Genomic DNA, 26,244 nt, shown 5'->3' on the forward strand with positions numbered 1-26,244 from the left:
CTATAAACAAAACTGGCACCTAGAAAAATGTGAGAATCTTTTAAGAGATATAATAGAGTAAAATAGGCTTACGTTATTTAAATTTTGTGCTTCTACTGCATGAAATGATCTGGTTAAATGGATTTCAAAATATATTAAAGTATATATTTTAAAATCAAAAGACCCTATTATTCTTTAATTCAACCATCCATAAACAAGTTGGAGACTTAGGCTACAGTTTGTTAAGGAGATGACTGAAGGTGAATTTTCTGAAGCTGACTGAGCAAGATCATTAGGTATATTATCAGTATTTAACATGAAATTGGTAGCATGGGGCTAGGCGGTATCTGCTAAACCAGTTGAGCACCTGATATTTTAGCAGTACTTGACCAATTCTTCTAGGCTTAATCATTTCATGCCATGACTAAGAATTTCAGCGAGCACTGATTATCAAAATGTACCTCTACTGGGCTCCTTTCAAGTACATTGTTGTCCATTTATTAATCTAATAGGAAGCTAACATGGATTATTTGATCCATTTATCCATTTATTTATCTGCTTAAAGTGTTTCACAACTTTAATGAGTTAGACAATTTATTAGTATGACATAGAATGTCAACAAATAAACATGTTTAGGCCAAGTAGTTAACTTCAAGAAATTTATAATTCTGTTGAAGAATAATAAAACAAAAGTCCAGAAAATTCTGACAGTCACTAACAATGATTTGACAGGAGACTATACGGTTCAGTGATAGCATATCCAATGTGCGTGCTTGGGAGTCAGCTTGGGTTTCATAAGTAAATACCATAAAAGTAGTGCCATAGAAAGTAAAAAAAATGTTTTCTTAAAATCTAGACATTCAGCTTAAGATAAAAATATTGATTAACTGGATTTCTGGAGAAGATAGCTTTCTGGCCTATAGATCAAGAGTTAAGGTATCAATGTAAGAACGTATCAAAAAGGAATAAAATTTAGGTATAGAACCCTGCATGACTTCCACTAGAATTAATATTCCTAAAATATATTGAAAGTACTGTTTAATAAAAAAGAAAAAAAACAGAAATATATTTAAGACTGTCTATTTAGTATAACAGCAGTATTGCATTCATGTAACAACTTCAATTGTGTGTGTCCTGCTAAAGCCTTCCTCTCTAAGGGAGGAAGTAAAGCTATAATAATATCCCAGTTTAAATGAATTTTACACATCTACTAAGTAGTATTTATAAATTTCATTTTCCTGTGGGGTAATTATAGCTCTATGACATGGGATAAAAATAGAGGCATAGGTATTGTAACATTATTTTTAACTAAATTAACAAAACATATCCAAAATCACCATCCAAATATAATATATAATATTATATTTAAATATATATAATATAATGTATAATGTGTAATATGTAGATATTTATTTGGTTCTGAGATAATAGAAACATTTCAAACAAAACAGCAAAAAGGCCATAGGTAGCATTAATAGATTAAACAGATTTACATGTAAGAGAAGGGGAAATAATTCATTTCAAAAGTATCAGAATCAAAACTGAAATCAAATTACAAGTAAAACACTTGCAACAAATCTGTCAATAAAATTATTGCATTTAATTATCCTATTATGTCAATAAGACAGTCAGTTAAATACTAAGGAGTAAATAAAAGTTTTCAAGAGCTCAATAGCTTCACATGGCTGTCATTACCATATTTGATAGCTTCTATGTGGCACATTTAAATCCTGGCAGAGTTCTGTTGTGTTGTGCTATTTTCAAATCTCAGGAATCATGATGAATTTTCTACCCTCCATGAATGTTCATATTTGCATATCATTCCCTCTATTTCCCCTTCTTAAGGCTCACATACTATCACCACTAGTTTCTTTCGAAACCTATCTTCAGAAGCAATGATTTAATTACTCAGTTTTCTCCATTTAATATTTATCACTTCATTTTTACATTGTAGATATTTGTGTTTGTAGTTTATTTCTCTACTGCGCTGACAACTAAATTTTGTCTTTTGCATGTTGACAGCAGGTTCCATATCCTTCACCTACTATCAGGTAGGTATTGAATGGTTAGCTTCAAATCGAATTCAGCTTCTTGACTTTGCTTATATACTGACTATGTACTTTTGTAAATAATGTTGAAAAAATATTTGGAAAGGAAATACTGGTGCTTAATAGTCTGGAGGGTTGCAAAGTTATTAATTTTAAGTATTTAAATAAAGAAAAATACTCTAAATATAATTAATTCATTATTCCTTAGTTCAAGTACATGTAATTACTCCAATCAATGCAGGTAATCCCCACTGGCAGAAATGGCCAATTTTCTTTTTATACTCTAGACAAAACATAGTTATTTGAATCACTATTTTGTTTCACACTACCTCTTATTTTCAAAATAATTAAATATTTTCCAGTCTGATTTCCAGTAAAGCTGCTTCTGAAAAATATGACCCATTTAAACCAAGTACCCTTGAATTTTCTAATGAACAATTTAATGTGTTTCTCCAATACTTGTGCTCATTTGGTAAATCTTACTCAGAAAAATTCATACAAATAAAAATTCAGATGATCTGATTTCTTTCTTAAAAGATATCAATGCCTGGAAGCTCAGGTGCACAAAATATGCAATTTAATTTTCCTAGTACTGTATGTTTAATGCTTTCCTCTTTATTTCCCCCCCAGAATATTTGCTTAAATCTTATAGGTCTAGCAAGTGCAAAATCATAACTACATAATTGGAATTCATAGTTATTATCAATATTCACACTATTGACATGAATTGAAAAATTACATTTATCTCTACCAGTTGCTTCTGTGTGATTTTTTTTTCTGTACCACTTTCTTTAGCCATAGAGAATGTAAAGAAGAAAGGATGAGGTGATGATCAGGCAAATTGGAGCAATAGCTAACTCATTTAAAGCATTTTCCTTTTAAATGAAACTATTATTATAGAGTTGATGTGTAGCGGGGTTACGCTTACATGAACCAGGTAATAAGTAATGAGTACAGTTCTTTCTGAACTATGTCTCCCCTTTCCTTGCTCTCTCCCAGTTTTTCCCTTCCAGCCCCACCCTACAAAATGTACAGTTCACTTTCTATATGACGTCCAGTGAGTATCACTGTTTTGGTTTTTCTCATCCTTGTTCCACATCTTCTGTGACCCCTTACCCTCCAAAATACAAACAAACAAAAAAGACAAAAGAAATTCTTACAAAACATTTTCCTATCAGAGAACTTCACAGCACAGATCTTAAATTCCAATATTATCCATCTGAAGGACAAATTGAATGTTTCATTTAAAGGATAACTCTCATATTACAAAATTAGTAAGGAGAAAGGTAAGAGTTGAACTCAGGCCTATTCTCCCCATGTCATAATTCACACTGATGTGTGTTGATTTTATCATTTGTATTAACGTCTCATCATATCCCATTACATTACTGATTGCTTTTTGCAGACAAATTTGACTTTCAAAGAGTGGAATAAGTATATAATGAAGTAAAGTTGCTTTATTTCTTATTTTCACATAAAATCCTAATCCTTATTTCTAGTTAATTTTCTGCTTTTGTGTTACAATAGAATATGTCAATTTGACAATTACAAAATTTATTATTGTAGGAAGCTAAAATTATAAATATTGTTCTCTGCCTTAATTCTATCACAATATTTATGTTACTTAAGGCAATTTTTTATACGATACAGATTTAAGTGGATTTACCAAGTCCGTATCTTAGTTTTTTCTTAACTTTTCTTTTAGAATTGTTATTATAGAAGTGATATACAAAGTGTTGCATTTATATAAATCAGGTCATGTCTTGGTTTTTGAAATAACCTACCTTATTTTATAATGCAAAATATTCTTAACTAACCTTCAAATTAAGTCTTGGCTTTGCAAAACATGAAAGAACAGGCCGGTATCCCAGCTACTCAGTAGGGAGTAGTACTCAGGGAGTTTGTATTTGAGACTAAGCAAGGCAAAGTCATTGATATTCTATTCTAAAACAAACCATAAACAAAAGGGCTATATACAAGATAGAAGTAGAAGAACACTTATCAAGGCCTTGCTTCAAAATGGAATGAATAAAATTGTGTCCTTACTTTAAGAATGTGTTAACTTTAAGTAAACTCTGAAAAATAATGAAGGTAGAAAACATATTTATGTAACATATAAGATGTATGTGCAACAAATATTTATTAACTATCTCTATATTTAAACTTTGTAAGAAACACCTTCCAATTTTCATGAGAGATAACATTAAATATATTAAAAATATTTTAAAAGCATTTTAAATTACATATAACTCAAAAATGATAAGTTGACAGCTTAAACAGCCTAAAGTTTCAGCCTAAGATACATATTACTCCTGTGTTTGGAAAGCTAGGTAACCAAATAAACCTGATATATTTTCACAGCTTAAAGAGATTGAAAATATTCCCTCATTTTCAAAGTTTGTTTATGAGACAAAAGCATAAAAATATATAGAATTTTTAGCTGTAGTACAGCACTTGTCTTATATGATCAAGGACTGGAGGTCAGTTATGAACAGGAGTGTAAAGTAATAATCTAAATACTCATGTCGCTAGAGGGCCTGTAGTTTTCAGATCATATCTCCTCCCAAATATCTTCTTGGCCATTAATATTACTGAACTCACTTATTTTGAGATAATATATTAGCATACTAGTTATAGCTACACAGCCCAAATGTGTAGAAACCCTAAACAAATACAAGTAGATTAGTATGTACTTTTGTATATGTTTCCTTCCATTAAGGTATCAGAAATGACTTCCCATTTGTAAGAAAATGGAAAGACTTAGAAAAAAATCATATTAAGTGAAGTAAACCAGACTTAAAGGAAAATACCAATAAAAAGTTGTGAACATAAGTGTCTGCCAGCTAAAGAGGTCTAGGTTGGTTATATCTGAAAAATTAGAATCTTGTTTAGTATTAATCTTGCTCCCATTTTCAAATGGGCAGAACAAGAAACTCAAGAAAAATGTCAAATCAAGGAATAACATCCCCCACCCAATATAAACAGACAATGGAACAGTCACTGGCAAACCTAGAGGAGAGTCTTCCAAGTGCTATACAAATGCAATTGATAAACATCAAAAATGTGAAAATATAAAGAAAGAGATAAGGGAGGAAGCCATAGCTAAACAAGAGGAAACCATAAACAAGGTGATAAGTGAAAAAGAAGAAGCCATAAAGGAGGCCATAATAAAGGTTTTTCAAGAAATATGGATCAATTCATAGAATCCACAAACAAAAAGGTGACCGAACTCCAGCAAATATCCAAAGAGAATAAAGCTACTGAGCTAATCACTCAAATGGAAATCAAGGAGTTAAAGAAATCCATACATGATCTAAAACAAGAGATGCAAGGTATCAAAAATGAGCAATTAGAAGCAAGGGAGACGAAGAACAAAGTAGATAGCTTTGATAGCAGGTTAGACAATGCAGAAGAGAGAATTTCTGGGGCTGAAGATAATTTAGTTGTTATAGAGAAAGAACAGAAAATGAGTCAATCCAAATCTAGGAAATATGAGAGAGCGCTTCAGGAGGTCCAAGATACAATTAGGAAGCCTAATTTAAGGCTAATTGGTATTGAGGAGGGTCTGGAGAAAGAGGTCAATGGTATTGGAAATATACTTCAGGGAATCATCTCAGAGAACTTCCCAAATATCCAGAAGGGCAGGCCCATCCAGATACAAGAAGCTTTTAGAACCCCAAACAGACCTGACCAGAAAAGAACATCCCACATTATAATCCAAACTGGATCAATAGAGACCAAAGAAAGGATCCTAAAGGCAGCCAGGGAGAAGGGATCAATCACCTTCAAGTACCCATTTTTAATTGAACTTTTCATTTCTAATGTTGAATGCAGTTCAATAAATTTATTTATTTCCCTTAAAATTTAAATATATTATTTTAAACATTAGTCTTTGTCAGATATATAGTTGGCAAATATTGTCTATTGCCTTCGAATGTGCAGAGGCTTCCTCATTTTGTATGACCTCATTTCTCTTTGCTGTGTTTGCCTATACTTTTGGGTCCTTATTGAAAGGGAAAAAACAGAAAAACAAAACCAAAAAAACAAGCAAAAAAACCAATCCTTTCCTACTCCAATGTCAAATTTTTATCACTTACATTATCCTACATCTTTTATTGTGGTGGTTGTTTGGTTCACTTTACTTTATTACTGTTTTTTGATATCAGAATGATGCTAGCTTTATAGCATAAAATTTGGAAAAACTCCAACTTCAATATTTTGGGAAAGTTTCATGATTATGGATTTCTGTTCTTCTTTAAATGTTTAATAGAATACAACAGTGAAGCCATCTGCTACTGGGCTTTTCTTTGATGGAAGGCTTTGTATTACTGACACAATCTCATTAATCATTGTAAATCTGTACATGTTTTCTGTTTTCTTTGATATTTACTCTTGCAGAAGTATATGTGCCCAGAGAACTCATTTACTTCATTAGGCTATCAGATTTGTCAGTGAGGAGTTGTATATTGTATTTCCAAATGAATTTCTAGTATCAAGTGCAATGCTTCCATTTTTGTCTTTAATGTTATTTATTTCAGTCATATTTCTTAGTCTAATTTATGTCTTGGAATATCAAAATAATTTGTAAAACTTCTGCTCCTTTCCCCATTCTCTCTTTATTTGCATATTATACATTTGTCGTTTCACTTGATCTTGTTTAGTTCCTTGAGGCACATTAAAAAATTGTCTTTGGAGTTCTTACTGCTTTATTTGATATAGATGAGCATTGCTTTAAATTTCTCTATTGGTATTGCTTTTTTCTGTATCTCTTGTGTTCTGTATCATCTTCATTTGTTTCAAGAAATTTAAAAACTCCTTTTTTATTCATTGAACCACGGATAATTCACTAATGTACTATTCATATTTCCATGTATAGTTTCTAAATACTTTTTTAAATTTTGATTTTAACTTTGTTCCATTTTCTGTAAGATATTCAATAAGATTTCAAAGTTAAGAATATTAGTTGAAACATTTATTTTATTCTATCATATGCTTGATACTAAATGCAACATGAATGGTTGAGAAACATGTATATTTTGCAGCTGTTGGGTAATCTCCTTGTTAGATTTCTTTTATTACCATCTAACTCCAATATTTGTTCATTTTCTGTTTGGATGATTTGTTCCTTGAAAAATGTAAAAAAGATATATCAAATTATTTTTATTATGTTTTATCCATTCCCATTTTAACATTTTTATTTGCTTATTTAGCTGTTACAATATTGCTTAGGTATATAATCAGAACTGGTATTTCTTCTTGTCAAGTAATTCCTTTATTATTATGCAACAACTTTCCATGTTTCTTAACATTTTTTTATCTTTCAATACACATAATCATCTTGTAATCATTGTGTTTTGGGTTGGGGTTCCTTTTTAAGAATAACCATTCATTTGCTCTATATTTTAATTGGAAAATTTAACCTATTAATTTAATTAAATTTATCCGTTCATTCGTGATGCATTTATAAATAAAAATACGGACACTTTGTGGCTGCTTTCTTCTTTTACTGCAGTTCTTTTCCTTTTAACTCTCTATCTTATAATCTTCTATTATGATTAAGTGAATTTTCCTAGTAGAGAGTCAATTCCTTTATTATTTTTTATATATCTATGGTAGGCTTTTGCCTTGTGATTTTGAAGGTGCAAATACCTTTTTTGATTATGACCTATATTGAAATAAAAACTATATTAATCATGAAGATAAGAAATAAATAGGCCAGTAAAAAAGAGAAATACTGATACAACTTCTGCACTTACACCTTATTATTTATCACATTTTCAATGATTTTTTTTCTCGTTGTCTCTTCATTTCCTATTCTATTCTATATGCTTTTGTTTCTCAATTTGACCTTGAACTTAGGGTCTCAAGTTGCTAGGCAGACTCTCCAACATTTTGTATTTTGTGAATTACTGAACAGAATCTCAGTTTTTCCTGGGATAGTCTAAACTGTTCCTAATATTTAAGCTTCACAGCTAGCCTAGCATGAAAAGTATATGACACTACACCCATTTCTTTTTTTTTTAATTTTTGCTCAAACCACAGTCATCATGGCTCCTGGATAACTGGGACAGCATATACGCTTCACCAAATCAGATGACATTTTGAATTTTTAATGTTCCATTTTATATATAATTAATTTACCTTTGTCTTAACATGTGAATGCAATTACATCTAACTGCATTATTTTAAGTTTTCACAAGTATATAAGTGGTTTGAACAATGTAGTTAAAACACTAGAGCACTGTGACTTCACATAAATAGTACTCTTGATCATGCTTGTCCTTTCAAATATCCTTTTCTTATTCCATAGTATGAACATTCATTGTGAAGAACACTTTCTAACATTTCGTACTGAATAGGTATAGACCTGGTAAAATTCTGTTAATTTCTCTTAGCTTTTAGTTCTGAATGTATGCAGCTCTTTTTTCTTTTCTGTGGACTGGCTTTGGTGCCCACAGCATTCTTCATTAATCACAAGATGTTTTTCCTTTAGCCCTATGAGAATTTCAAAAAATCCTTTGAAATGTTTAAAATGTACTGCTCATAAGTTTCTTGTAGGGCAAACTAAGCACATGGGTATCTACTTCCTTCCTCTGTTAACTATAAAATTATCTCTTTGATTTTAATATTTCTGAGCTTGTTTCTGATATATAGAGAGAAATATATCAAGATATAGATACATTTTTATCTATACTGATGAATATATAAACATATATCTACATCTATATGTTTTTATATTTATCTCTATATCTCTATGCCTATCTATCTATCTAAATATGGAGAGAGAGAGAGAGAGAGAGAGAGAGAGAGAGAGAGAGAGAGAGAGAGAGAGAGAGGGAGAGAGAGAGAGAGTAAGAGAGAGAGATTTTTTCTTGGTTGAATTTAGCTATCTAATGAACTTTGATTTTTTGTGATCAGCTAGTTGTATAGATCTTGTGTTTTGGAAGCTTTCTGTGTATCTTTAAACAAATGTCTGTAGTGTTGTTTCTCTGTTAAGATATTGTACATTGGTGGGGCAGTGGCTTAGTACAGTCGCCTGTAATCCTAGCTACTCAGGAGGTTGATATCTGAGAATCGTGGTCCAAAGCCAGCCCAAGCACTAAAGTCTGTGAGATTCCTATCTCCAATTAACTATCAGAAAACTAGAAATTATGCTTTGATTCAAGTGGTAGAGAGCTAGCCTTGAGCTGAAGAGTTCAGGGACAACAACCAGGCCAAGAGTTCAAGCCCCACCAATGACCAAAAGTTTAAAGAAGATATTAACCATTATTATGTTTCTCAAAGCTTTTTGAAATATCACTAGAAACAGATATCAGTATGTTCATTTGACTATACACATTTAACACAGTTAAAATTCATCCATTTATATTCAGTTAATACACAATATGCAGTTTCCAAAAATATAGTGTGCAAATAGTTTTCTTTGATAACTAGGATCCCCCAAATAATACTGTTCCATGGGGAGAAGGTAAATATCTTAAGTGTCTCCCACCAGATTAGTGGGTTCTAAGCAATAATGAGAGGTATTACCCAGAATTATAGCAAATACATCAGTAAAAAACACAGTTTCTAGCCAGATCTCATACACGGATCTACCACAGCTTAATCAGAAGTTTCAAAAAGAAATTGATTTTTATCTACTCTTACCAATTAAAGTTTTCTGTCTCAATTAAGTACTTTCACATTTGCTCTTGAAGGCCACCTGTTCTAATTAGAAAATTATTTCAGATACTCAGTCTTCTGAATGTTACCATTTGTAACCCAATTAGCTTGCACAAATCACAGTGCTCCAAGGTCAGCACTCTCATTTCACTCTGTCTGCAAAAACAGCAAGAAATAGCTCACACGTCTTAAAACAGAGGTACAATTAAAAGTAATACCAAGACTTTAGCTTATTTGGTGATCTGACCCTCTTCCCCCAAACCTTTTATTTTTGGTGGTGTTAGAATTTCATCAGTATGAAGCAAAAGCATTTCTCAGCTGCTTTATAAAACTTTTCTATATCTAGAACCTCAGTGGTTTGTAAATGTATGCCTAGAAAGCTGCTGCCTGCCAGACTAGGCTTAAAAGGGCCACAAGACTCTCTGCCATCCACACCACAACCATTAGTGCTGTCTCCTTTCAGCCACTGGGAAAACACTTTTAGTATCTGCTTCCTTGCCAGCCAGACACTTGATTTACTGGTCTCCTATTCTCTCTTAGAAAACCTCAGGTACCTGTTCTATTCAAACAATCTAAGCCACAGGGAAATCTAATATTTTGCTTACTTTGGACTTTTATTTTTTAACCTAAAGAGTCAAACAGCTTAGAGTTAAGATGAAAGAGTCTCCCGTCCCGCGGGTTCAGTTATTCGTAAAGCCCGAGGAGGCACCTCCTAAGAGAAGAAAACCAATGGGGGAAAGAGAGGAAGGAGACCAGGCGCATAAAGAAAGACAGAGACAATCTGAGTCGCGTCAAGGTCTCATTTATTAAAAGTAAAGCAGGGTTTATATACCCTGAGTGTAAGGAAGGGAGTATAGAGGGGGGGGGGGATGGAGAGTTTTTGTGATAACAAGAACGGGAAATCTCAAGGCTAGGGGTGGGTCAGGTTATTCTTTTGGCCATTGTGCTAACCCAAGCGACACAACCTGCGGTTATTCCGAGAAGTATTTTGTGCAGATGACTCAACCAGGTGCGGTTTGCCCAAGGCTAGAGGGTCTTTGCTTTGTTCCGTTTAACTCCTTGGTCTCTGACAATTCCCCCTTTCCTTTAAAGAACAGTCTTTAAAGATTGGTTGAGAGAACATCCTGTCTTAGGCTATATGGAGGGCCACCTTACTCCTGGCAACATGCCTTGTTGAGCCGGCCTCGACGGCCTCTGTACGTTGTGCCATCCAGGGTAAGCTCCATACTACTCCCGTCATTGGATGCTCTCTAGCTACCTTGGGGTTAACGGGTGAGGAGTTTATGGAACTGAAGTCCTCTCTCAGGAGGGTTCTCAACAGGCCCTGCAGGGCCTTCTAGGTCCTCTAGGCAATGACAATGCACCGAGATTGACAGAATTAACTTGATGTTTATAAAATATGTAAGGCGCTGAAAAAGCTCAAAGGCCAAAAGAATTATACTGGAAAAATTTAAAAAGGTCCCGAAATTAGGCTAGAGTGGTGAAGTCTAGTCCTGGACTCTGGTCAGTATCAACAGTACTAAGGGGCTGATATTGAATAGCTATTATTTTAGTCTTAACTACTGTATCTATTTGGGTTTTTATAAAAGTCATAATTTTATTGAAAAGGAAAGGCCCGAAAGAGAGTAAAATAAGTATACCGAATAAGGGTCCTAACAGGGGTAGGAGATAAGGTAAAAGCCCATTAAGCCCAGTCCAGAGGGGGTTATCAGTCAGTTCCCTTCGTCGTTTTTCCAGATCTTCCTGAAGGTTCTTGATCTTGTCCCGGACAATGCCAGACTTGTTTGCATAAAAGCAGCATCGTTCCTGTAAAGCCAAGCAGATACCTCCCTGTTCTGCGGTTAGTAAATCTAACCCCCTTCTATTTTGGAGGACCATTTCCGCTAGGGAGTCCACTTGGTCCTGTAGATCCTGGATAATGCCAGATAATGCTTGGACATCTCCAATTAATTGTTTTGATAATTGATTATACTTATGTAGAGACATACCTAATCCGGCTGTTCCCGACCCTATGGCCGCAGTAACTCCTAGGGTCACGAGGAGGGGAATAAATGTAATTGCTCGTGTGTGTCTCTTCCCTCCTATCATATCAAAACTAGGGACAGGTAGGGGCTCATCCCCTGGTACGACACTTATATCTGGGAGTAATAAAGCGAGAACACAATTTCCTGTCCAGTTGGATGGCAATTGGGGATAGGCCAAATTTCCTCCACAGACAAATATTGTGCCGCTGGGGGAGCAAAGAGACGGGGTAGGTTGAGAATAGTTCTTCAATATTTCACAATTATTGGAGGGGTACGTGCCAATATCAACATCTAGGGTATTGTTTTGCATTGCACCTGAGAGGCAGGTTGTAAAATTGCCCATAGGTTGGACCCTAAGAGGGGGGCTAGGGGAGCATGTGTCTTTAGTACCTTTTCTATCCCATTTAGGGGTGGGTATAATTGGGTGACTAATTCCTTGCTCATGCTTTCCCAGCCCTTTTCCTGGCAAATATCCAGACTTGAGCATCATGTTAGTCACAGTCTCATTAGGACTGAACATGATAACTCCCATTTGGGTCATTATATCTCTCCCCCATAGATTTACAGGGAGTCCGTCCACCACAAAAGGTTTAACTGTCCCAATGTTTCCCTCTGGGTCTGTCCATGTTAATATTTTAGAACTCTGGAGTGTATTTTGAGTCTGCCCAATACCTTTTAGATGGGTAGCGGTGGGTTCCAGAGGCCAAGAGATAGGCCAATGTTGTTTTGCAATGACAGTAGCATCGGCCCCTGTATCTAAAAGACCCAGGAATTGTTTTCCTTCCAAAAATAGTTTTAAAGTTGGTCGAGATTCTGTCAATTGATGTACCCAAAATATATCTGTTGATCCTGGGGTAGAATTGCCACGCTGGGGATGCTTATATGGGAACTGTCCTGTTACCGGCAGAGGGAGGGCTTGTGCAATGCGTTGGCCTGCCGATATGGCAAGAAGGCCTTGAGAGGCATGAACTAAAATTTTTAATTCGCCTGAATAATCGGTGTCAACCACCGAGGGAATGACAGAGAGTCCTTGCAGTGAGCTTGAAGCTCGGCCTATAATAAGAAAAAACATTCCTGGCGGGGGAGGCCCGAACCTTCCAGAGTTTATAACAACTGTTCCTTCCTCTGGAGTTATAATCCTGGTGGTGGAGGAACAGAGGTCCAGTCCTGCGCTGCCTGCAGTGGCTCGGAACAAGTCTGAGTCAGCGATGTTTGCATCAGAGGCAGATTTTGGGCAGGAAGGGTCATTGGTTGTCGTGGTGGGTAGGTAGGGCCCCCTGCTGGGGCCCATAGCCCGTTTCCCGAAACCGCAGATAAAGGCTGGCCATTTATATCGGTCTTGGACCGGCACTCTCTAGCCCAGTGATGGCCTCTTTTGCATTTAGGACAAAGGCCAGGGGGAAGGGGGAGGGGAATTGTCCCAGGAACGTTGGGTTGTTTAATAGCTCCAGGGCATTCTCTAGCAAAATGTCCGATTTGTCCACATTTAAAACAGTTTTTAGGGCTAGATATTTGTCCTAGTTTTCCTGAAGGTGGAGTCTGGTTTTGGAGTATGGCTCCAATGGCCAAATTAATAGATTTAGACATTTTATGTTCAAAGGAATCCACATCATTGCAAATTTTAATCATACCATTTAAATCTAGGGTCTTTGTTTTGCCTCTTAAAGCAGCTTTACAGGCTGCATTAGCATTTTCTATGGCCAACTGTCTAACTATAATGTCATCTGTATTTACCTCACCTAATATTCTTTCGGCTGCTTCCAACAGTCTGGCAACAAATTGAGAATATGGTTCATTATTGCCTTGTACTACCCTGGAAAGAGAGGTAGTAACCGCTCCTGCAGCAGGCACGGCTCTCCAGGCGGCCAGGGCAGCCTGAGCAGTCTGGGTTAATATTCCTGCAGGGAGTTTTTGTTGTTTTTCCTCCGAGGCAAATTTGCCCCTCCCTGAAATTTTATCAGAAGACCATGAAGCCATTTGTGTATGTTTTTTATTGGTAATGGCTTGATTTTCTGCCTTATCTATAAATTCAGCTTTCCAGGTTAGATATTGACTCCTGGTTAAAACAGACTGTACAATCTTGTGCCACTCAAGAGGCAATAAATGTCCCTCACCCCCGAGGCCCTCCAGTACTGTTAAAGTAAAAGGGGCGTTAATTCCATAATTCTTAACAGCCGAATGTAGTTCTTTAATTTGTTTAAAAGTTAATTTCCTATATGTAATTTGAGAATCTCTCCTTGCCTCCTCCTGATCACCCCCTTCCTCCTCGGAGGCAGAGGAATCTAGGTTTTGTCCCTCCTCCTGCCTTCTGGTGGTGTCCACCTCCTCCTCTCCCGCTTCTCCTTCCTCCCCCTCTTGCTCCCGAGGTTGAGTGTTAGAGCGAGTAATTACGGGGAAGGAGAGGGAAACAGTTTGCGCCCCGGATTTGAGTCTACTATTGCGGCTCTTTGAGGCCGAGGGTGTTTTAGGGGGCTTGTTACCCGAGGCATGGGGGGTAGTCATGGCTTCCCCAACAAGATTCATTTGTAAATCATGAATTTGCAAAGTGAGGTCCCTTAACTCTCTTTTTAAATGAAGCACGTTTTTTTTTAATTCTGTCACTTGTTTCAAGAGAGAGTCTTTGGATTTAAGGAGACCTTGCACCTCCGGAGGAACAGAAAATGATCTCAACATTTCCTGTGGTGGGGCTGACTGGAGAGAGGTGTCTGGATAGGGGGGAGGGGTGGGCCAGTGAAGGGCCCTTATCTCTGGAGTCTGTGTAGCTGCAGAAACTTGGGGAAGAGAAAAAGGGCCATATCTTTCTTCCTCACAATGCGCTGCCTCCTCCTCTAGCTCCACCTCAGAGGGGGGGTTGAGCCTGCCATTATCAGGAGAAGTCTTAGGAATAATAGGATAAATATTTTTATAAGGTTTTAGTGACATATTTTTCTTTCTAGTATTGTTCCTAATGCTGTCTTCTAAAGGGGGTTGGACTTGTTTCTCTTTTTCGGGGATTAAAGGTGACGCCAAGCGGCGTCCTGAGGGCACAGGCTCATCAATCAAAGAGGGGGTGCGCGAGCCAGGCCGAAGGCCAGTGACCATAGGTTTTTCATTGTCACTTTCGCTTTTGCGAGACGGGCAATGTGACTCCGTTAGGTAATCCTCTGTTAAAGCTAGTAAGCGAACACTGTCACCTCCCTCCTCTGCTTCCTTTAAAATATCTCTGATAACCCCATAGAAGCTAAAGAAGGCCTCGGGGATTTGCTCTCCCTGACGGAGTAAATCATTGATATTTTTCCCTACCTTATTCCAGGTAAGGGGATGGATGTCTGGTCCGTGCAAGACCAACCAAACAAAACAAAACAAAACAAAAGAATTTTACCAAATCTTTCTTTTTAACTCTTACTCCTCTCTCCCTAAGTGATCCTTTCATTTCTTTTATAAATAAAACCTCTTTTTCATTTCTTTTATAAATAAAACCTCTTTTGATAACGCTTTGCCCATGGTTGATGGGACGGCAGAACTTACCTCAAGACTCTCCCACGGTGCACGAGCGATGCGGTGTGGGCGTCTCTACCTTAATATAATCGGGGTCCCCTGCTCTCCACGCCGTCCGGTAGGTCACCGTGCCTCGAGCCCCACGTTGGGCGCCACTTCTCCCGACCCGCGGGTTCAGTTATTCGTAAAGCCCGAGGAGGCACCTCCTAAGAGAAGAAAACCAATGGGGGAAAGAGAGGAAGGAGACCAGGCGCATAAAGAAAGACAGAGACAATCTGAGTCGCGTCAAGGTCTCATTTATTAAAAGTAAAGCAGGGTTTATATACCCTGAGTGTAAGGAAGGGAGTATAGAGGGGGGGGGGGATGGAGAGTTTTTGTGATAACAAGAACGGGAAATCTCAAGGCTAGGGGTGGGTCAGGTTATTCTTTTGGCCATTGTGCTAACCCAAGCGACACAACCTGCGGTTATTCCGAGAAGTATTTTGTGCAGATGACTCAACCAGGTGCGGTTTGCCCAAGGCTAGAGGGTCTTTGCTTTGTTCCGTTTAACTCCTTGGTCTCTGACAAAAGAGAACAAACTTTGGGGCTTATTCTCCCATTTTTCTAGTTGGTATCAGTAGAGTTAAAAAATGAAATGCCGGGCCAGGAGTTTGGCCTAGTGGTATAGTGCTTGCCTAGCATGCTCGAAGACCTGGGTTCGATTCCTTGGTCCACATACTTAGAAAAAGCCAGAAGTGGTGGTAAGGCTCAAATGGTAGAGTTCTAACTTTGAGAAAAATCCAAGGACAGTCCTCAGGCCCTGAGCTCAAGCCCAGGACTGGCAAAAAAAAAATGAAATGCCTTTTTCTTGGATCATATTCTGTGTATGTTTCCAACTCAATATTCAGTAAATTTGGCATCAGTCTTCAGGGCTTTCAGTATGAGAAAGATGCTAGAAATGTAGTTGTGATCACAGTCAAATGAAATAGAACTATTGATATGCTCAAAATTGTCATACAAAGTTAGGAAAATATTAATTATGTCTATCTCTCTTTCTCAGTCTCTCCCTCTCTCCCCTTCCTCCTTGACTCTCTGTCATATCAGAAAAGCATTGTTGTAAATTGTAATATAGTCAGAGTTGAAAGACCTGAAAACCAGAGTTTCTGATGAAGATTTGAGGGCAGGAGGAGATGGTGTCCCAACTCAAAATGAGAGATTGAATTGATCTTTTGTCTGATTCCCTGGAAACCATTTTCATTAAGTAGTTGCACAAAAACATTTCAAGTCAGCATTTCCGTTTGTGTGTACAATGCATCTCAATTAGTCACAGCTTCTATCATTTTGCCCCATTGGCACTGTCCCCACTTTCCTCTCAAGATAGGAGAGTCCTAGATGTGTACTAATTATTACAAATAAGGGAAACCATTGTTCCTTTGTATCTGGCTTACTTCACTTCCCACATGTTTTCTTATGTAACAAGTAGTCAGCAGCCTTACCTATCTAACTAACCATGTGTTAGGTAGTTCTTGTTGGCTTTGCTGAAGAGGAAATGATCTGGGCAAAAGGAAATATAAAGCTGTGTAGAGGCCAGAAGCGTTGCTTATTGGAAGAGTGTCTGCTTAGCATGCATGAAGCCTTGAGTTGAATTCCTTGGTACCACATACACAGAAAAAGCTGAAAGTGATGCTGTGGATCAAGAGGTAGAGCTCTAGCCCAAGGACAGTGCTCAGACCCTGAGTTCAAGCCCCAGGACTGGCAAAAATAAAAGCTATATGAAAAGCATACTGTACACTTCCACAGTGACCATTTCCATAGCAAAGAGACCAATAAGAAAATAAGCAATTTCATGTCAGTATACTACAAGCTTCAATAAGAACAATTAAGAAAAGACTTCTGATATTGTTTGTCAAATGGCACTAAGGAAGTGCAATGGACAAATAAAAGTGATGCAATCTTAAATTCAGATTTTTTTTCCAAATCACCAAGTGTGTTTACTTGTATATTGGCTCATTTCTCTTAATATAATTTTAATTTTTCCTGAGTCTTTCCATTTCCTTACCAATGGCACAATATCATTCTATTTTTCAGTATTTATAGCACAATTTTGATTCATAAATCAGATTTTAAATTGTCTGGTACATTCCTCTTCCATCAGCATTCTCACAGATGGAACTTAAACCTGATAAATGATTTAAGATATTTAAAATGTTTTCTTTACAAAGTCTCATCTATGTGCTACATTTTATTGCATGATTTTTTACTCTCTTAATTAGGAATCAGACTTCCAAGTGATGTTTATTTTGCTCTCTTTGAGTATGTTTAATAATAGAAAAGTTTTTGTTATTCAAGACTTGGTTATAGCCTGATGTGTCAATAGCATCTCCTGAACTACTTTTATTTTTTTTTATTTAATCAGGAGTTAGAAAGCATGACTGGATTTAAACTGTTAGTCTAAGGATTTGCTTATTGTTGTTTTCTTCTTAGGAGTGTTTGGTGTGTCCTTTTACAATAGATGCTGGCTTACACTGTATTACTTTTGTTATTGATAACAGGATTCTGAATATATAGACATATTTAAAACCCCACACTCTTAGATATTATTCAACTTTGAATGATCTAAATTGAGAGTCTGTACATGTATGTGTGACCGTGTATGGTAGAGACACAGAGAAAGAGACCAATACTAATGAGATATGTAATTTATTTCATTCAAACCTGCACCAGGAAGAATTTAGACATTTTGAATTTTCTTCAGAAAATTATGAGAAGAAAACTCAGTATCACACAAAATCCTTTTTTCTCCTATATTGGAGTTTTGAATATACTATTGATAAAATTGTAATGTTTACATTTCCATATCTTTCCTCATTAATCTTGCTTCCTATTGATGCAAAAATGAAATATGCTAATCTGTAGGTACTTAAGCAGATGTGCATGCATACATATAAGTTTTGAACAGAATAAAAAATGTTCCTTTTCAGGAAGTGTGATGCTGTAATATGGTGATCCTTTAAAATAGCTATTACAATTCTAATAATTGGAGGATGATATTTATAGGAAATATTTTAGAGATGACATAATAAATGAAATTTGATGATTGATTAATTCTTTGACTGGTTTTCTTAGTATTTGTTAAAGCTAACTATGGACCACAGATCATTACAACGGAACTAAATTAGACATTTTTCTTTCTAGGAAAATTTGAATTTTCAAAAATTAGTGAAGAATTCAAGATTGATCATCTGCTGCCAGTACAATGCGTAAACATGATGAGGAAATGAGTGTTCCTGGAGGACTAAAAATTTATAGAAGAGGGGTTCCTGGAAAATGACAGATAAAGAGGATTTAACTAGGTATTAAAGGAGGTAAGGGTGCTTTGGATGGGTTTAATAATGTATCAAAACATACAGAGTGAAAAATAAAGGAAACCTTTAAGAAATGTTAAACAACTGACAGTAATTTGAGCATAGAAAATATTGGGTGGGGAAGTTATGTACTAAATTATTAGGACTTTTTAGGGTTATTATTGTGAAGTTTAGTCACCAAAACCATTCAGTTATGGATGTAATATTTTAAGTTACGATTAAGTGATTATTCATTTAATTTTACTTATGTGAATAAGATTATAGTCCCAAGAATCGGGGAGAGTCCTCATTATTAGTCATTTTTATAACCCAGCAAAACAAAAAATAACAACAACAACAGAAAACCAAGGTAGCTGGATTTGGTGGCTCATTCCTGTAATCCTAAATATTCAGGAGGCTGAGATCAAAGCCAGCCATGGTACTAAAGACCAAGAGACTCTTATCTCCAATTAACCTCCAGAAAATGGGAAGTGGGGCTGTGGCTCGGGGGTAGCATAGTTGAAGAGCTCAGGGACAACGCCCTGGTCCAAAGTCCAAGTTCCACAGCCGACAAAAAATAAAAGCAAGGTTGGGTGCAACAAAGCAAAATAGATATTAATGGAGAAATGGGTTTATGGAGATGGATGGGAAGTTGATATTGGTTCAAGATTGGGAACAGGTGTTAATAATAGAATGAGAAAATAAAACAGCTTGGATGCAATGAGTTTACATTAACAACTGAAGAAAAGAGTCTTCTAGATCGCTAGTTCTCTTCACCTGATATCAGTAACGTGTCTCATGTTAGACTTGTATCTTGCTTAAGAACCTGCAGTGAGGAACAGTATACTGTTACCCTTCTCTAATATTGTCTAACTCCTTTCTTGCCAACAGGATAGAAAAGACAACTTCATGACAATAGCCACTCTTTCAGTCAATACTCTATGTACTTGTGTTAAATGGGTAGGATTTGTTTATTTATTTGTTTTGTAAATGACAACATTTAATAGGTTTTGGCACTTAATAACATTTCAAACATTCCCTGCTTTTTTTCAGACATCTACTCTATTACAGTATTTGTGATATAGGGTTCAGCAGTCTGCATCATGTATATAGTCTTGAAATTTTAACTCATCAAACACAAAGGAAGTCAACCAGTCATTTAAGATCTACTCTTATTTTAAATTTCATATTTTCTGTGATGGAAACAGGACCAGTGAAGATTTTACATGCAGTGTTCATTGCTTTGTATCAAGATATTTCCCCATTCAAGAATTCCTGCCACTTGATTATATGTGGGGTGGATGCATATTATATAAAGGAAAAGTGAGTTCAAGCAGATAAATGATCAGATGCTGGTGACCCTTGTCTGTAATACTAGCTACTAAGGAGGAGACTTGAAGATCAAAGTTTAAAGTCAGCCTAAGCAGAATACCCAAGAGATGCTTATCCTCAATTAAACACCTCTAATTCAAATTCAGAGTGAAATTGTGGCTCAAATGGTAGTGGGCCACCCTTAAGCAAAAATATCAAGCAAAGGCATGAGTTAAAGACCACCCTGTCCCACCAACACACACACAAACACATGCACATAAGACAAATGAGAGATTAATATAAAACCAGATATGTCTGTCTGTTAATTCAGTGATATTGCATTGTATAGCAAAAATATATCCACACTTATTTACATTCTAAAGCTGCGACTATCTTGAAAACATGCATTAGTCTAGAACTACAGCAGTTCCTTAAAAATGCTGTTGATTTCCAGATTGGATTTTACCTTTTACATTTTGTCTCTCATAATCTTCACAAATTAGGCCATGCAACTAATATCCTTTGAGATCCTTCTTTGATTTCTTTATGGAAGTTCTAAGTCACTAACTTATTTTTGTTTGGGACCAGGAATTGAATCTAATACTTATAAAGACCAGATATATGCTCTATGATTGAGCTGTATCCCCAAACCCTAATTTAAAACATTCTTATTAATTTCCCTAACTTAATTTTTCTTTCAATTAAAATAGAAGCAGGTTGCCTAGCATGCATGAAGACCTGGGTTTGATTCCTCGGTACCACATTCATAGAAAAAAAGCCGGAAGTGGTGCTGAGGCTCAAGTGGTAGAGCTCTAGCCTTGAGAAAATCCAAGGACAGTGCTCAGGCCCTGAGCTCAAGCCCAGGACTGGCAAAAAATAAAAAAATAAAAATAAAATAAAATAAAATAGAAGCAGGGAATTTTTATGTTTTCTAACTCTTAGATTGCTAGTTTCTAGAATTCTATATAAAATGTAATTGAGTAAATGATTATGAATTATAATTCAAAATAATTTGTATGATCAATGCTTAAGTGACTTTTTCATTTAATAATAACATTCGACCCTATCTTTGCTATATTTTTCTACTAGAGAAATTTGTGCGATTTCTGCCAAAGAAGTAGACTTAGGTCATTTTGACAACCTTCTGGTGTTGTGGTATCAGAATGGCAGATGCAGGGATAAGCTTTAAATCCCTTTATGACCACTTTTATTTATATATAAATATTTCATTTTGTCAAGGTCTCACTTTGCTATCTGATGGAATACTGTAGATGCATTTTTTAAAATCTAGAATTAATATTTAATGCTCCCAAGCAATATTTCTTTACAATAAACATATATTCATGATCCAACTCTTTTCGTTGTTTTATTCATCTTGAAAGAGAACCTAGGTTTTGCTGTGCTGTTTATACAACTCAGTAAACTTTGATCTGAGGACCTTAATTCAGAATTTTCTAGAACTTGTTTCAGTACTGCATTATATTGTTGGCTCTATTTTTATATCCCTGATTTGAATTAAAAACAGGTTAATAATTACAAGTCCATATATATATTTAGAGTCTGTAGGCAACTTGGACTTTGTGACTTTCAGTCATTTTTAAGCTCAACATAATATAATTACTCAATCTCGGTGTTGTTTGATATACTCTAAAGCTTACTGATTATGTTCTTGCAATCCTTAAAGGAGATAAAATCATAGGAATCTCTTAGTAACCTGATGGTTATCTTCAAGTTGTGCTTGGATCAGCTCTGAGAGCTTAGGGCTTTGTATAAATTAGGAAGGCTGGCCAAGGGTTTGGAAAATTTGCAGTGTATTTCATCATCTTAGGTTTAATCATTTTTGAATTTTATATTAAGTTTTCTTCTTTAATAATTAATTCCAAATTCTCTCCTTTCCCAATTCACCAATAAAAAATTTCCAAATAACTTCAAGCTACTTATTTATAACTAATGTTAATTTTCCATAGATCATATTTCAGAGAAACAATTTCAAATAGCTGCAGTTTCTAGCCATATTTATTGATGGCCATTTTCATGTAATAAGTAGAGTGGTTCTTAGGAAATATGCAATTATAATAAGTTTTTCTTCTTTTTTGTTGTTGTTTTTACATGTCAGACCATGATATGTGTAGAGAAATGTCCCCATGAGCATCTTGTGATTTTTAGAAAAGTAAAGTTTTACTAAAGTTTGGCTGATACTTCCAAAGTCATATAATCAACATTAAAACAACAGAAGTTAATTTGGTATCATCTTATTAGAATAGAAAAGAAGTTACTAGAATTCCTTTAGCCTATTTTTGTTCTCCTTTAAGCAGTATTGGAAATATAACTCTAATACCTCCAGTAAATCTTCTAACTATTCACTGACAAGGAAAATCAACCCACATTTAATTAGCCCATTGAACCTATCAACTATCACAAACTGAAAAATTAGGCAGACAAGGGGATGAAATCTTGTTAAGGCAGAGATAAGTTGTATTGTGGATGATTTAACAGTATTGTTTCAGACTTCCCTACACTAAATTAATTTCTATTGTTGTGTCTATGGGAGCTGGAGAAGTTAGGAAAGAGAATGGGAACTTTAACATTTATCCCCAACTCTTCCTGGAAATGCATCAAAGTATGCAACCAGATTTTAAAAGATTTCTTTTTCTTTTCTTTCTTTTCCTTCCTTCCTTCCTTCCCTCTCTCTTTCCCCTCCCTCTCCCTCCCTCCCTCCAGCTGTACCTCTAGCAGTTAATTGAAGAATCTTGCTGACTTTCTGGCCTGGGTTGGCTTTGGATTGAAAATGTCAGATCACAGACTACTGAGTAGATAGGATTACAGGTGTGAGCCACTGTCTCAAGAACCAGGCTTTGAAAGATTTTGTACCTTTTAAAATATCCTACATTTGTCATAATCAGTAAAAACCTTGGGCTCTCCTAGCAGAGATTTGAAATAGAGCAAAACCTTGATACAAAAGGCCATATAGTAGGACACTAAATGAAAGGATCTCTAGTATATAGAAACATAAGCCATATAATGAATGCTTGTTGTCCTTAAAGTACTATGTTATCTCTCATCTCTTTTGCTGTCCCTTGGTTATCTCATATTGCTACAGCATCTCACTTTGTTACCTGATATATGGGATATATTTGTATTTGGTTATTTGAAATTGGATAGGGAAGGGGGGAAAACAAGATGAGGGGTGGGGGTTGGGGGGAGGGAAATGGGGACCAAGACATGTGAAAGGGTATCAATGTATGGGAATTAATGCACCATCTATCTGGCAAATATCATGTGACCCTTCTATTAATTACAATACAAATATATGAAAAAAATAAAATATCCTACATGTTTAGTGGAATTTGTTCTTTAAAAAATTGATCCACTGGACAGGTGGCCTAGTGGTAGAGTGCTTACCTAGCATTCGCGAAGACTGGGGTTCAATTCCTTGGTACCACATACATAGAAAAAGCCGGAAGTGGCCTTGTGGCTCAAGTGGCTCTATAAGCCTTGAAGAAAAAAAAAGTGCTCAAGGACAGTGCTCAAGCCCTGAGTTCAAGCACCAGGACTGGCAAAAAAAAAAAGAGAGAAAAGAAAATTGTTCTACTGTTATAGATCTCAGTGTTTCTGTCAGATGTCTAGCTAGTGATATAGTGCTGATATATGTCTACACTAGGGCCTAACAACCTAGTTAAATTTGTCCCCACATTACTGAATCTGATTAAATAGGCTGATTATTAAAAACCACATATATCATTAAACATATATATACATATATTTGAATCAAAATTGAGTACAGTTCATTCTCAATTGCTACATTTGAAGTGTGTGTGTGTTATTTTTAATCTGGATTCATTTATTGATAAGTTTATACAAAAAATTGAGTGCTAGTTTCCAATTGTTTGATTTATGTCTTTTCCTTTTCTTTTTAATATGCCATGTGAAATGTGGCACTTATTTTTTATCCAATAATTCTATTGCCTCTATATTCCCATGATGTCTCTGCTATGGGTAATGCTGACTGGATTTCTGAAAGATAAGCAGCTTACACAATATTCCCTGGTGAAAACAGGCAATACATTCTGTCCTGTTAAATTTTAACTACCAAAATGAATTTTACGTTTCATAAATAAATAAAAATTCAGGCTCCATGTTATGTTGAGATTAATCCAAATAAATAAAAAAGAATAAAAAAAGAAATGAATTAGAGGTCATGAAGATACAGATTTTACTTATAGCCATTTTATTTCAGTTGTATTATGTGGAAATATTGAAAAATATATAGCTGTAATTAAAATATTATAGAATTATTTGCTTTTAATGTATTTTAAACAGACTGTTGTTGATCAGTTGGGTTTTTTTACAATATATGTTGAAATTTATCATATAACAGTGGTTGAGTTTGCTTATCTTAATCAATTAAAAACTAATCTCTGCAAGTAAAAAGTATAAATTATCAGGAAAAAGTTATGATTTCTTAGCATTGAGAAGAAATATTTGTGTGGACCTAACTTAAGGACAGAGTGATTATCATCTAAATGATGATATCAAAGCAAACAAAAAAACTCACCTAGCAACAATGTCTCCAATAACTAACATAAATAGTCAAAACTATTTGGAAAAAATATTTTATACATGGACACTGGTGGCTTACTCCTTAAATCTTAGCTACTCAAGAGGCTGAGGTATGAGGCTTGTAGTTTCGAACCATCCCAGGTAGGAAAATCCATAAAAGGCTTATCTCCAATTAACTGCCAGAAAATTCTAAGTGGAATTGTGGCTCAAAGTGGTAGAGTACTAGCCTTCAACAGACAAGTTCTGGGCATGCCCAAGACCTGAGTTTAAGCCCAACAACTGATTACATGTAATATTTACATACTAAACACAAATTATTTATATATTGATATATTATAATATTAATATAATACAAACTATTATATAAATATATAATATATTATGATATATTATATGTTAATGCAAAATTCTTTCCATTAAATACAAAAAACATAAAATGTCCCACTTTGCTTTAACATACATAACCAGCAAGTTTATGCATAAAGTGAAATGTAAGCCATGAAAAGATAATCTTAATGAAATTAAAGGCTTTAACAAAATTACTGAAAGACAAAATTATTTCTTTGTAGCTTTGTTTTGTTCTCATTTAAGCATTAAGTATATGGATAATAACTTTTTTCATCTCTATCAGATATCTAATTTACAATTCAATTTTTATCCATGTTAAAATATTTTATGTTATTGTGGTATCCATATTGCAATATCTTGAATATGTATGCCCTCTCCAGAATCATTTGATGAAATCTTGACCTTCAATTTGATAACATCAGCAACTTTAAATGTATATTTTTCTCTGTGTTCTCTATGTTTCTCTTTCTGACTCACACACACATGCACACACATTGTTCTCACTGATTTGCTTCCTTACACAAAATATAGTTGGGGTTACTGTAATTTAAGTGACCTTGGCATTTCATTTCTCTAGTATTGTCTTTCTTTAATTATGGCCACAAAACCTTATTAGTCCTCTTCTACTGCAATACAAGTTTATGGGTAGCACATTTCCTACTCAACATTCTCAGCATTTCTTCTATTACATGACCTAACAAGAACTACATTTTGTACTTGTAGGGAACAGTGACAACATAAAGCCTAGGAGTATTAACATGACTTTATCAACAAATACTTGAAAATATGTCAATTCAATTTTAAGTAATTTTAATATTTTAATCTTTAAGTTACTATTTAACCTAAGATATATTAAAATAAATTTTAAACTGGGTGCAGCGGCTAATACCTATAATCCTAGCTACTCAGGAGGCTGAAATCTGAGGATCAAGGCTCAAAGCCAGCCCAAGCACAAAAGGACCTGAGACTCCTATCACCAATTAACCTCTAGAAAAACAGGAAGAAGGGCTTGGCTCAAGGGTAGGGCAGTAGCCTTTAGCTGAAGAGGTAAGAAACAGTGCCCAGGCCCAGTTGAATCCTCATGACTCACAAAAAAGAAAAAACAAGTAATGTCTCACTAAGATTCATATTTGTATTAAAATACACAAATTCAAAAAATATAACATAAATTATAAAATATTACTTATTATAGTAAAGTAATCCCATCTCAAAATCAGAGATGGTACATTTTCTTGTGTCTATTATTTTTAATTGTCTATTAGTTCATAAAACTATTAATAACTTCCACTATCCACCACACTCAGATCAACTTCAACCCACTTGAAATTCAGCTGGGCCACACAGATTTAGAAACAAACGTATAGATGTCAGGATAATATGAACTCAAGCAATAAGCTTCTTCTAATACATGTTCTCAGTATATTTTCAGTCTCTGTACATTTGTAATATTCATTATTTTTCAAGAAATAACATTTTATTGAAAACTAAGTATAGGGTATTGCAGTAGAAGAG

The 26,244-nt window shown here is 35.3% G+C and overlaps 1 protein-coding gene across 1 annotated transcript; it reads right to left on the minus strand.

Annotated features, from left to right (window-relative positions):
* Positions 1-11,156: 11,156 nt before the first annotated feature.
* Positions 11,157-12,056, minus strand: LOC150059150 (syncytin-2-like). Its single transcript, XM_090338773.1, has one exon. It carries the CDS (start codon positions 12,054-12,056, stop codon positions 11,157-11,159), a length of 900 nt encoding a protein of 299 aa, XP_090194899.1.
* Between the last annotated feature and the right edge of the window lie 14,188 nt (positions 12,057-26,244).

The sequence above is a fragment of the Megascapheus bottae genome, chromosome 9, assembly GCF_031878675.1.
Source record: "Megascapheus bottae isolate mThoBot1 chromosome 9, mThoBot2.hap1, whole genome shotgun sequence".
Classification (NCBI taxonomy): Eukaryota; Metazoa; Chordata; class Mammalia; order Rodentia; family Geomyidae; genus Megascapheus; species Megascapheus bottae.